Source organism: Pseudophryne corroboree, chromosome 4 (genome assembly GCF_028390025.1).
Source record: "Pseudophryne corroboree isolate aPseCor3 chromosome 4, aPseCor3.hap2, whole genome shotgun sequence".
Taxonomy (NCBI): domain Eukaryota; kingdom Metazoa; phylum Chordata; class Amphibia; order Anura; family Myobatrachidae; genus Pseudophryne; species Pseudophryne corroboree.
Genome location: NC_086447.1, coordinates 201,695,193 through 201,709,268, shown reverse-complemented (window position 1 = coordinate 201,709,268; position 14,076 = coordinate 201,695,193). Strand labels below are relative to the sequence as shown.

General features: G+C 47.8%; 1 protein-coding gene across 6 annotated transcripts in view; it reads left to right on the top strand.

The window, feature by feature from the left end:
- Positions 1-14,076, top strand: part of CROCC2 (ciliary rootlet coiled-coil, rootletin family member 2) — a 468,757-nt gene that overhangs the window by 363,497 nt on the left and 91,184 nt on the right. For all 6 annotated transcript variants that reach the window (XM_063915774.1, XM_063915775.1, XM_063915776.1 and 3 more), the window contains 5 exons: positions 1,055-1,221; positions 3,808-3,928; positions 8,961-9,124; positions 10,347-10,787; positions 10,888-11,037. In XM_063915774.1, the coding sequence (XP_063771844.1) occupies positions 1,055-1,221; positions 3,808-3,928; positions 8,961-9,124; positions 10,347-10,787; positions 10,888-11,037 (1,043 nt within the window). The remainder of the gene's footprint in view (positions 1-1,054; positions 1,222-3,807; positions 3,929-8,960; positions 9,125-10,346; positions 10,788-10,887; positions 11,038-14,076) is intronic.

The window sequence follows — 14,076 nt, the reverse complement described above, 5'->3', positions numbered from 1 at the left end:
GCTGGTACTTGGAGAACCACAAGTACCAGCATGCGGAGGAAAACCGGGCCCGCTGGTACCTGTAGTACTACTACTAAAAAAATACCCCAATAAAAACAGGACACACACACCTTGAAAGTAAAAGTTTATTACATACATCCACACATCCAAACATACATACTTACCTATGTTCACACGAGGGTTGGTCCTCTTCTCCATGTAGAATCCATGGGGTACCTGTTGGAAAAATTATACTCACATAATCCAGTGTAGATCGGTCCTCTTCTGTTCTATTTGTAATCCACGTACTTTGCAAAATAAAAAAACGGACACCCGACCACGCACTGAAAGGGGCCCCATGTTTTCACATTTTTTACATTTTTACAGCGGTTGACCGAAAGTAACCTCACCGCTGACCACAAAGTTCCCACCATTGGTTACAATGCAGCGCATAGGCGCTACATTGTATCACTGCCGTGTGCTGCCTGACAGACACTACAGAAGCACACAGCCAATCAGGAGGGTGCCACGACGTGGCGCTCCCTGATTGGCTGAAGGAACCCTCTTAGACAGAAGTCAGGGGGGGTTCCTGGCAGTCGGGGAAAGGGGTCCCATGTGAAAACATGGGGCCCCTTTCAGTGCGTGGTCGGGTGTCCGTTTTTTTTTGAGTTCCAAAAAAATACGAATGCCCTCATCACTCCCGTGATTTGAGTTTAGTAAATTCCCGAGATGACACTTTGAAGAAAAAACACCATCTCGGTCAAAATCGGGACCTTAGTAAATATACCCCCAAGATTTAGAATTACCAAAGCTTCTAAAATGAAAAGTACTGTTGCCCATAGAAACCATCAGATTCTAGCTATCATTTCTGTGTTACATCCTAGTAAATGAAAGTCTGATTCTGATTGGTTCTTATGGGCACTACTTTTTTCAGTACAAAAGGGTATACTGTTTTTAGGCTTCTTGGGAATATCATCCTATGTGGTTTACAAGTACACAAAGTTCATAAAACGCAGCAGATACAGGTTTGGTTAGCACAAAACTAGATCATATATTATATATATATAATGTGCAGGTCTTGATAGCTCACTCAGCACACTACTGGACGGACGAAGGACTCCAGGCTCACGAGGAGGATCTCCTGATCGCAGTTGCTCTCCATACCCGGAGCTAGAACCTGAGGCTGTGAAAGTAGCTTTAAAGGATCTTGTTCAGGAACTGAGGGACGCTCGGAGGGAGAGGGTAAGGCTGTAGGATGTTGTCACTGTTGTTTGTGAGCACCTGTAAGTGAGAAGAGGCAGGAGGTGAGCTTGTAAGACACATTGGGCTGCAGTTGTGGCTTTCTGCAAAGTGGCAGCTCTAAGATGTATGCTTGTAGGCTGGCAACAGAAGCATGGGTGCCTGGTTTACAACAGGCATGCGTTACATACAAAAACGTCCTATTGGTTTCTTTTTTTACCATTTATAGTATTAGGCATCACTAAACCAACTTCCCATCTCATGTACAAAAGAAAAGCTCTTGCTTAAAACACACAAGTAAAAATATATGCCCGACCAATGAGCTTCAGCAGATCATTGCTGACTCTCCTGTCTTCTGATTCCTCCCACTCCTACCTCCAAGAATTTTCACGTACTGCTCCCTTTCTCTGGAATTCTCTACCTCTCCCCCTCAGACTCCCCACCTCTCTACAGAACTTCAAACAGGCTCTCAATACCCACTTCTTCACCAAACCCAGCCGTCTATCATCCTAACCCTATGTTCCATGCTCTCTGTCTACCCCATCTGTGTCACCCCTGTCTGTCTGTCCCAACCCTTTAGAATGTAAGAGTAGGACCCTCTTTCCTCTTGTGCTTATCCTTTTCTTACTTTAATAATCTGTGACTGCACCAAATCCCGTGGATTTCTGCCACCTGATACTTATTTCAGTGTTTTCTGCTGCTGTAGCTATGTTTATTTACCCTGTACTTGTCCTATATTGTCTTCAACTGTAAGTCGCTGTTTTGCTTATTTCTTTATGTACTCTGTAATTGGGCGCTGTGGAACCCTTGTGGCGCCATATAAATAAAGGATAATGATAATAATCATTTGCAAGCAGCCAATCACAAGTCATTCCCTGGTGCTGGTGACCATTATCAGTTACTATTTGTACCTGCGATTGATCACCGGCAAATAATACAGCTTTCTCAGGTGCATCTGTGTCTTTGACTGTGGCTGATATCCAATTACCCGCAAAGAAACATTGGGAGGGAAAAACTCTGATATTTCTTCTTTTTTGGGGGGGGGAGGGGCTATCCAATTAGACCACCCGTAAAAAAAAAAGATTTCTCCCAAAACATACTGGTTCGGTGAAGCCTATGTGTTTTCCATAGAGTCTGCAAAAATTAGCTGTTTTCGGGGATTTTGTTTCGTCTGTCTGAGGTAGATGAGACAAAATTCCTGATAAGCCGCTGATCGGGCCGCCTTATCTGGGCTAATTAAATAGCTCCAGGTGACGCAATTACCCACGTTCAATGATCGGGGGTAATTAAATACCAGCCTGTATCTTTATGTCGTTGTTCGTACAAGTACTTATAGCACTTGGCCTCCAGCACTGGGCTTGTACAGAGCGATTTCATGCAAGATGTGCTAACCCACCTGGCTAACAACTCGGCATCAGACCTAACTCAAGGAATAGTATGCATCAGGTGATTGGGCCGAGATTGTCAGCAATAGATCGGTAAAGCACACTGCAGATTCAATTAAGGGGAATTCCCATATTGTTTTGCAGTTAACAAGTAGTAGAGTTATGTTACTGGGTGCCCTGATTGCACATGGGCCCTCATTCCGAGTTGTTCGCTCGTTATTTTTCTTCGCATCGGTGCGATTAGTCGCAAACTGCGCATGCGCAACGTTCGCAGTGCGCCTGCGCCAAGTAAATTTGCTAAAAAGTTTGGTATTTTACTCACGGCTTAACGAAGAAATTTCTTCGTTCTGGTGATCGGAGTGTGATTGACAGGAAGTGGGTGTTTCTAGGCGGAAACTGGCCGTTTTATGGGTGTGTGCGAAAAAACACTTGCGTTTCTGGGAAAAACGCGGGAGTGTCTGAAGAAACAGGGGAGTGTCTGGGCGAACGCTGGGTGTGTTTGTGACGTCAAACCAGGAACGAAACTGACTGAACTGATCGCAGTGGCAGAGTAAGTCTCCAGCTACTCAGAAACTGCAGAGAAATGTCTATTCGCAATTCTGCTAATCTTGCGTTCGCAATTCTGCTATGCTAAGATTCACTCCCAGTAGGCGGCGGCTTAGCGTGTGCAATGCTGCTAAAAGCAGCTAGCGAGCGAACAACTCGGAATGAGGGCCATTGTTGAATGGATGCCTAAGGAGCAGAGGGCTAAGAGAGTCCAGCATCCCCGTACCGCTGTGCAGATGGGGCTATGCTCTGTGTCCTTAGAGTTAATGATTAGGAGCTTCAGATCCAAGCCTAAAGAGTGAGCATTTTCCTCCTCTGCAATTGCCACCATCTCCTGATAGATAGTCCATTCATATTATACCTATATTAACGGCACACTAGTGACCAGAGGAGAATAAACAGCATTAACTCTCTGAGATTTTCAAATACAGTATCTTGACTTTTAAAATACTGAAGTCTTTGAGAACACAATGCTCTGCATCCCCATAGATAGGTAATGATAGCAGTTCTAGAGGAAGGTCCCCTGCCTGTCTTCTGCACCTTTCTACAGTAAATAGCCAACACTGTATCTCACACTATACATGCTGCATTTTCAGAGAGAACTGATAAGATTTAGTCTTTGAGTGTCATGCTTAACTTTATCTTCTCCCTATGACAGGATGAGGCTGGCACTCAGATTGTGACTCTTCGCAGACAGCTGATGGATGGCACAGACCAGTGTGAGAGATTGCAGAGCCAGCTGCAGAAGCTGCAGAGACAGCTAACAGAACTCCAAGAAGGTATCTCTTTTCTACAAGCCTCCTAACACTGTACACATGGATGATGGAACAGACCGTAATACCTACCAAATATTGGGGGTTATTCAGACCTGGGGGTAAATTTACTAAGATGGGAGTTCTATTTAAGATGGGATGTTGCCCATAGCAACCAATCAGATTCCACTTCTCATTTATCTAGCACCTTCTAGAAGATAATACCTGAATTCTGATTGGTTGCTATGGGCAACATCCCATCTTAAATAGAACTCCCATCTTAGTAAATGTACCCCCTGATCGCTGTTGTGCGAATTCGCAAGCCGGCCGATTATCGATTGACTGCGCATGCGTATGTATCGTAGTATGCATGCGCGAGGCCAAACAGTGAAAAAATCTAGCAACTTTTTTGATTGCTAGCCATACGCAAGGTGTTTGGCAGGAAGCCACCATTTGGGGGTGGTAACTGCCCATTTTCTGGGACTGTCAGGAAAAATGCAGACGTGCCCAAGCGTCTTCTGGGGAGGTGTGTGACGTCACCTCCGGCCTTGATCAGCCTGATTCTATCGCACTGTAGGACTAAGTCCTGGGCTACGCACAGACTACACAGACTGGAAAAATCATTTGATGGTGAGTGAGTTACGAACGGATTTGCAGCTGACCGGCGATCGCTAAGATTTTCGCAACCCGTATGCAGACTTGCCCGGGGCGGGTTGTCACTCTCTCTGGGTGGAAGCCATCTGATTGCAGACCTCTGCAAATTCGCAGAGTAGCGATCAGGTCTGAATAACTCCCATAATTCACTGCACTGGAATCTTTGAATTAATTAATTTCCAGTTCCAGATCATGGCTTTGATTGTTAGAACACTTAGCTTTGTTGGCTGTACACTGTGGTAGCCACCTTCTGTTAGGCTCCTTGCACACAAGCAGTATATAATATAACCATCACATACAACTGAGCTGCACTTCCACTTGCAGCTTGATGGGTGTAATAAGGCGGCAACAGGGCATTCGCACGTAGGATAAGTGTGCCGTGAGTGTGTTTAGGGAATTGCGGACTAGAGTTCTTAGTATGCTGAGATCCGGCTGATTTGAAATGGATCAAAAATAGATTTGGTGTAAATTTGCAATGATAGTGATGATGGCTTCTCTCTTAAGCAGACGTATCGAGGAGGTAAAGAGAAGCGGCCAACTCTGAATACATTTCCAAGCACGCAATGCTTCACTCTTGCCACTACTACTTCACTCTTGCCATTACTTGCACTACTACTTCACTCTTGCCACTAATTCAGCACCCTGTCAGCCGCACTGCCCTTGGTGCAGCTCTGTTTGCCACTGTAAGTTATAGTAGTCTGCATCACCTATAGGTGCCCATACACTCATATATCAGGCCACTGTACCAGAGCGTACAGATGTACTACATACATATGGTTATAATGGTAAGATCCGGACATTTAGTGCTTGAGCCAGCTGTATTTTCCTGTTGTTGTTCAGGGTCAGTGGTCCTATTTGGCCCATACAGACTGTGGTCTTCATCCAATTAAGCCTAAGTCAACACGATCTCCTGGTTTTCCATATGTAAAAACTAGTTTCCAGTCTGTTAAGAAAGTACCTTTATAAACTATAGTTTAGATTTATGGACAACTCTCAACCTTGGGCTATGTTTTAAAAGGGTGCGACCCTATATCCTTAACAAGGAGATGTGAAGGGAGGGGACGCTTATCCTATTATCTGCACGAGAAGCTTCACAGGGTGATACATAATGGGATGGATTATCACATAAATGTGGAACATCACTTTTTGTTCTTTAGAATCCAACGTCACTAATGAGCTGTGTGAAATGAAAGCCATGATGACAGATTTTACATTTCATGCTCACACAAGGAGAACAACAAATGTGTGTTTGCATGCTACGCCCTGCCTGTGTCTCTGTAAGGCCCACGCTGTGTCACACAAGGACATGTATAGGGGGAAGTCTTCACTACTACTTAACTGGAACTCCCAAGTCTGCATTCATCCTCATAATACTCCGCTTCTGAGGGTCAACAATGGATTATGTTTGAAACAAAAAATACATACAATAATTATCATTTTTCTCGTTCTTATTTATATTAATATTTCAAGAAAATCTCATATATATTATCATTTGTACCCAAAACCAAAAAAGTTTAGAAACCATTGCCTTAAGATGTGGTGCGGACATTTATGAAAACTGATAGCCAGAAAAACGATGCTGTCTCTCATGGCAACCACGCCAATGTCTACCTACATTTTTTAAACTATATGGCCCCAGATACAACATGGTTCTCTGCATTGGATATGACTATCTGCTCATTTAGGAGATGGACACAGTAAGCACATCAGACACAATTGCTGTGCTACAGGAAGCTTCATGTGTTAATAGACAACTCTTGCATACTTGTGTGATCCGCTGCTGCGTCTGCCCCCTGCACACTTGTGTGATCTGCTGTTACGTCTACCTCCTGCAGACTTATGTGATCCGCTGCTACGTCTAACTCCTGCATACTTATGTGGTCCGCTGCAACGTCTACCTCCTGCAGACTTGTGTGATCTGCTGCTACGTCTACCTCCTGCAGACTTATGTGATCCGCTGCTACGTCTAACTCCTGCATACTTATGTGATCCGCTGCAACATCTACCTCCTGCATACTTATGTGATCCGCTGCTGTGTCTGCCTCCTCCATACTTGTGTGACTCCGCTGATGCGTCTGCCTACTGCATACTTGTGTGACTCTGCTGCTGCGTCTGCCTCCTGCATACTTGTGTGATTCCGCTGCTACGTCTACCTCCTGCATACTTGTGTGATCTGCTTCTGCGTCTGCCTCCTGCAGACTTGTGTGATCCGCTTCTGTGCCTACCTCCTGCAGACTTGTGTGATCTGCTGCTGCGTCTGCCTCCTGCAGACTTGTGCGATCCACTGCTACATCTACCTCCTGCATACTTATGTGATCCGCTGCTATGTCTACCACCTGCATAGTTATGTGACTTCGCTGCTATGTCTACCTCCTGCATACTTATGTGATCTGCTGCTACGTCTACTTCCTGCATACTTGTGTGATCCGCTGCTGCGTCTACCTCCTGCAAAGTTGTGTGATCCGCTGCTACTGTATATCTACCTCCTGCATACTTGTTTGATCCGCTACTGCGTCTGCCTCCTGCGTACTTTTGTGATCCGCTGCTGTGGCTGCCTCCTGCATACTTGTGTGATATGCTGCTACGTCTGCCTCCTGCATACTTGTGTGAGCCGCTGCTGCATCTACCTCCTGCATACGTGTGTGATCCGCTGCTACGTCTGACTCCTGATTACTTGTGTGATCCGCTGCTGCGTCTGCCTCCTGCATACTTGTGTGATTTGCTGCTGCATCTACCTCCTGCATACTTGTGTGAGCCGCTGCTGCATCTGAATCCTGCATACTTGTGTGATCCGCTGCTGCATCTGCCTTCTGCATACTTGTGTGATCCGCTACTACGTCTGGCTCCTGCATACTTGTGTGATCCGCTGCTACGTCTGCCTCCTGCATACTTGTGTGATCCGCTACTGCCTCTGCCTCCTGCATACTTGTGTGATTTGCTACTATGTCTACCTCCTGCATACTTGTGTGATCCGCTGCTGCGTCTGGCTCCTGCATACTTGTGTGATCTGCTGCTGCGTCTGCCTCCTGCATACTTGTGTGATCTGCTACTGCCTCTGCCTCCTGCATACTTGTGTGATCCGCTACTACGTCTGGCTCCTGCATACTTGTGTGATCCGCTGCTACGTCTGCCTCCTGCATACTTGTGTGATCCGCTACTGCCTCTGCCTCCTGCATACTTGTGTGATCCACTACTACGTCTGGCTCCTGCATACTTGTGTGATCCGCTGCTACGTCTGCCTCCTGCATACTTGTGTGATCCTCTACTGCCTCTGACTCCTGCATACTTGTGTGATCCACTACTACGTCTGGCTCCTGCATACTTGTGTGATCCGCTGCTGCGTCTGCCTCCTGCATACTTGTGTGATCCGCTGCTGCATCTGAAGATGCTGCATCGGATCACTCTGCATGAGCATCGGTCATGCCCACAGTTTACGCAGAATGGCTGGACTATTCACGCTGCTGGGGCCAGTAAATCTGTGTCAGAAGCCGCAGACACTGGCACCAGCACTCCCACGAAAAACGGAGGCATCGTGCCTCCATTATGGGAAACGCTTCCCTTCGTCACCCCCAAACGGTCGCAACTTGTCAGTCAGACTGCAGCTTAGGGGGCACTGTGCCTGACGACGTGGGAGCCGTTCTGCACACGCACAAAATGAGTCCTGCACACATGTAGTACAGAAAATGTAGGAGATGCACGCAAACAAATGGATTATGTACATTACTGAAGCAGGCCCTAAATCCAGAAAGAAGTGTGGCGACTAAAGAATGTATTGAATAAAAGTTTCAAGAGGGCATGTACAACATAATAAAGTCATTTAGAATCCCTGTTTAGCGCTCTTTCCCAAGATGTTTATCCAATGTAAGACATAATAAGGATCATTAATCCCTGTGATACCATGGGCCTGAGTTGCACTTAAGTCGCAATTTGCATGGATCTCGCAGATATCAGCATACTGCGCATGCACAAAAGACCAAGATGTTGGCTTCTGCACATGCACCGGATCAGGCAGACGTGTTTGCTAATGCATAGGGAGTGATCTGTCCGTTGACTATTCATGAAATCCGAGTTCCTGGGCGGTGATCTTGTGAACGCACAGATTCTTCTGTCTCGTGGGCGTGTCATGGGTGTGTAGGATGGTTTCCATGCTAGATTGTAGTTTGCGGACGAAATCGGACATCTGTTCTTTTGCATCCAGCATTGGATGGACGCAAATCTAGGCTTCCACATACAGACGCATGTTTCATAAGTATACACAAACAGATTCTAGCTTCAGCATAAGGAAGTACTGTAAGTAGGATGCCGCTGATGCATCCAATTCTGAATCAGGTCCTAAGTGTGATCCTCATCATGCATCAAAAAATGCATAGTACATACTGTATATTGCTTAATATTATTTTAACAGGGCAACAGAAGACAGAAGAGAGGCTGGGCACATCACACACAGAGATGCGGCTGCTGCAGGACAACCTGCGTCATGTTGAGGTGGAGCGACAAGCTGCAGGAGAGCACGCATTAAAACTGGAGCACAGTCTGCGTGTCTGTGAGGATGAGAAGAAGGACTTGCAGGTACAAAGGAAGTTAATCAAATATGGTAATATTATAAAGGTAGTGCAGATGATTATAGTGCTACTTGTGTCACATCTCGGGTCTACCACCTGTAAGGCGGGATATGATTGAGTCCGAAATCACCAGAGTGTCGGATGCCAGACGATCTTGGGCGTTTTTTTAAAGGAGCAATCACAAGTAAAAACTATGCCTTGTAAGTGATTGTCCCTTTAAGAAAACGTCAGAAATCGGACGGTATCTCGCACCTCCGGCGATCTCGGACTCCATTACAGCCTGCCGTAGAGGTTTATTCTTTCTCCATATCACTTTAGTGCAATCTCATGCTTTGCTGTGCTAACAAGATTTGTGATCACTTGTGTTGCTGGGCAAGCTTCTTAGTAGATGCACTCTATGGGGCTGATTCAGATCGCACAGCAGCGATCAGGTCTGAAGTGCGCCAGCGCATGCCAGACAGCCAATGGCTGTCGTAGCCCAGCAATCGCCTCTACCTAATTGACAGGCAGAGGCGGGAGGGGGCGGGCCGGAAGCGTTTAGCCGCCGTTTAGGGGGTGCGGTCTGGGCAACGCAGGCGTGCCTGGACCGTTGGGGGGCAGGCCGCGGCAGCTGCATGACGTCACACGCAGCGCTGCAACTTGGGCAGCGACGAGTAGCTCCCTGCCAGCGAGCAGGAGCTGCGCTGGTGGGAAGCTACTCCTGAAGTACAAAAGCTGTGCGATGATTTTGTACTTGTGCCTGACATGGACTGACATGTGGGGCGGACTAGCCCTGTGCTGGTCCCCCCCATTTCAGTGTGACTGATCGTCATCTACGATCAGGTCTGAATTACCCCCATTCTCTGTCTCTGAAAAGAGCTTCCAGCCCTACAGTACTAATGACTGTGAATGGGATTTAACTTACTATAGACTGGAAGTAGGAGTTAGAGCAGCCGCACCTTTTCCATTAGTAGCGACTTTCTCCCTTCTCAATTACAGTACAGAACAGTGCTAAATATAAGCTTATAGCAGAGTAACATCCAATAAATCCCCACTCCAAAGTCACCTACAAGGGACTGCTTGCCCCAAAGTAGACAGCTCCACAATGCTATTTAATGCAAAGTATAATAGTAATGGCAGCTATTCACAGGACTATACCCTAGTATCAGAGACACTGGTGTCACAGTAAGTGGTGCGGATGGTTGGGATAGGCATTTATTCTGTCAGCTAATAACCCAGTGACTTTGCAGGAGCGACTGTGCCGATCTCATAGTAGTGAAAGTCGGCACGAGCTTGAGTGTAAGCGTCTGAGAGAGGTGCTTGAGGCCTCAGAGAACCGCGGTACTGACCTGGAGCTACGACGCCGCTCTCTGGAGGGTGAACTGGAGCGGACGCGACTTTGTCTCGCAGAACGAGAAGCAGAAGTCCAGGCTCTGCAGGAAAGAGCACACGGTTTACACAATCACCTGATGAAGAGTAAAGACCAAGATGTATCCCTGCAGAGAGAGGTGCAGCGGCTGAGCATGGCTTTGACTAGGGCACAGGATGGTGAGCGGCAGCTGCAAGAGAAGTCACAGGGGCTGACGCAGGCACTTGGAGAGGCAGCATCTGGCAGAGGAAACTTGCAGGAGGATGTGAGCAGACTACAAGGAGCTCTAATGGCAGCTGAACAAGACAAGCGGTTATTACAGGTAATAGTTTGCACCTTCATACCACACAACGGTGACACACACTTCACTAAAACATGACGTGTTTGAAGACATAACGTTATGTTTTGCATTCGGTGACCAGGAGCGTCTAGACAAGGTTCGGCAGGCACTGAGTGACAGCAAGAGGCAGAACCTGCATCTCTCACAGACGGTACAGGAGCTTCAACAGCAGCTGGGAGAGATGCAGCTGACCTGTAGGGAATATCAGGCAAGATCAGAGGATCTGCAGCAGGTGAGTCCGTAATGCAGTGCAGCAAGGTGTCAATTCATGGAACACTGTAGATCAAAGTATCTTTAGGATGTTTAAACAGGAAATACATTTTCTCTGACGTCCTAGTGGATGCTGGGGACTCCATAAGGACCATGGGGAATAGACGGGCTCCGCAGGAGACTGGGCACTCTAAAAGAAAGATTAGGTACTATCTGGTGTGCACTGGCTCCTCCCTCTATGCCCCTCCCCCAGTTAGAATCTGTGCCCGGCCAGAGCTGGGTGCTCCTAGTGGGCTCTCCTGAGCCTGCTAGTTAAAGAAAGTATTTGTTAGGTTTTTTATTTTCAGTGAGCTTCTGCTGGCAACAGACTCACTGCTACGTGGGACCGAGGGGAGAGAAGCAAACGTACCTGTTCACAGCTAGGTTGCGCTTCTTAGGCTACTGGACACCATTAGCTCCAGAGGGTTCGAACACAGGCAGCTGTCCTCGATCGTCCGTTCCCGGAGCCGCGTCGCCGTCCCCCTCGCAGAGCCAGAAGATCAGAAGCTGCAAGAAGGTGAAATCGGCGGCTGAAGACTCCTGTCTTCATTGAAGGTAGCGCACAGCACCGCAGCTGTGCGCCATTGCTCCCACTGCACACCACACACTCCGGTCACTGTAGGGTGCAGGGCGCTGGGGGGGGGGGGGGCGCCCTGGGCAGCAATTAGAGTACCTTTGGCATAATATACACATAATACAGTCAGGTACTGTATATGTGTAAACTACCCCGCCATTTTTCAGTCACAGACAGCGGGACAGAAGCCCGCCGCTGAGGGGGCGGGGCCTTCTTCCTCAGCACACCAGCGCCATTTTTCTTCACAGCTCCGCTGAAAGGACGCTCCCCAGGCTCTCCCCTGCAGTCTCCTGGCACTAGAAGGGTAAAAAGAGAGGGGGGGCACATAAATTTAGGCACAAAAGGTGTATATTAAGCAGCTATTGGGAAATCACTTGTGTAGTGTGTATCCCTGGGTTATATAGCGCTGTGGTGTGTGCTGGCATACTCTTTCTCTGTCTCCCCAAAGACCTTGTGGGGTCCTGTCCTCAGTCAGAGCATTCCCTGTGTGTGTGCTGTGAGTCGGTACGGCTGTGTCGACATGTTTGATGAGGAGGGTTACGTGGAGGTGGAGCAAGTTCAGATAAATGTGGTGTCGCCGCCGTCGGTGCCGACACCGGATTGGATGGATATGTGGAAGGTCTTAAATGACAATGTAAACTCATTACACAAAAGGTTTGATGATGTTGCAGCCGGGGGACAGCCGGGCCCTCAACCCGGGCCTGCCCAGGCGCCTCAGAGGCCGTCAGGGTCTCAAAAACGCCCACTATCTCAGTTGGTTGACACGGATGCCGACACGGAGTCCGACTCCAGTGTCGACGATGATGAGGCACAATTATAGCGTAAAATGACCAAAGCCATCCGATACATGATTATTGCAATGAAAAATGTATTACACATTTCAGAGGTTGACCCTGTCCCTGACAAGAGGGTAAATATGTTTGGGGAGAAAAAGCAGCCAGTGACTTTTCCCCCATCACATGAATTAAATGAGTTATGTGAAGAAGCGTGGTCATCCCCTGATAAGAAAGTGGTGATTCCCAAGAGAATAATAATGGCGTACCCTTTCCCGCCAACGGATAGGTTACGCTAGGAATCCTCCCTTAGGGTTGACAAGGCGCTGACGCGCTTATCTAAGAGGGTGGCCTTACCGTCTCAGGATACGGCCGCTCTAAAGGAGCCTGAGGATAGAAAGCAGGAAGGTATCTTGAAGTCAGTGTATACACACTCTGGTACTCTACTGAGACCGGCTATTGCTTCAGCCTGGATGTGCAGTGCTGTAGCAGCATGGACAGATACTCTGTCAGAGGAGTTAGATACCCTGGACAGGGATACCATATTGCTGACCCTTGGCCATATTAAAGACGTCGTCTTGTATATGCGGGATGCCCAGAGGGACATTTGCCTGCTGGGCTCTAGAATAAATGCAATGTCCATTTCTGTCAGGAGGGTCTTATGGACTCGGTAATGGACAGGGGATGCCGACTCTAAAAAACACATGGAGGTTTTGCCTTATAAGGGTGAGGAGTTGTTTGGGGACGGTCTATCGGACCTCGTTTCCACAGCGACAGCTGGAAAGCCGACTTTCTTGCCACAGGTTTCCTCACAGCCCAAGAAAGCACCGTATTACCAAATGCAGTCCTTTCGTTCTCAAAGAAGCAAGAAAGTCAGAGGTGCATCCTTTCTTGCCAGAGGCAGGGGTAGAGGAAAGAAGCTGCACAATGCAGCTAGTTCCCAGGAACAAAAGTCCTCCCGGGCTTCCACTAAGTCCACCGCATGACGCTGGGGCTCCACAGGCGGAGCCAGGAGCGGTGGGGGCGCGTCTCCGAAACTTCAGCAATCAGTGGGTTCGCTCACAGGTGGATCCTTGGGCTATACAGATTGTATCGCAGGGATACAAGCTGGAGTTCGAAGTGACCCCCCCTCACCGTTACCTAAAATCTGCCTTGCCAGCTTCTCCCACGGAGAGGGAGGTAGTCCTGGCGGCAATTAACAAGCTGTACCTCCAGCAAGTGATAATAATGGTACCCACCCTTCAGCAGGGGAAGGGTTACTATTCCACACTGTTTGTGGTACCGAAACCGGACGGTTCGGTAAGACCCATTCTAAATTTAAAATCCTTGAACTTCTACATGAAAAAGTTCAAGTTCAAAATGGAATCGCTCAGAGCGGTCATTGCAAGCCTGGAAGAGGGGGATTTTATGGTATCTCTGGACATCAAGGATGCGTACTTGCATGTCCCCATTTATCCACCTCACCAGGAGTACCTCAGGTTTGTGGTACAGGACTGTCATTATCAATTCCAGGCGTTGCCGTTTGGTCTGTCCACAACACCGAGAGTATTTACCAAGGTAATGGCCGAAATGATGGTACTCCTGCGGAAGCAAGGAGTTGAGTTATCCCGTACTTGGACGATCTCCTCATAAAGGCGAGGTCCAGGAAGCAGTTTTTGATCAGCGTAGCACACTC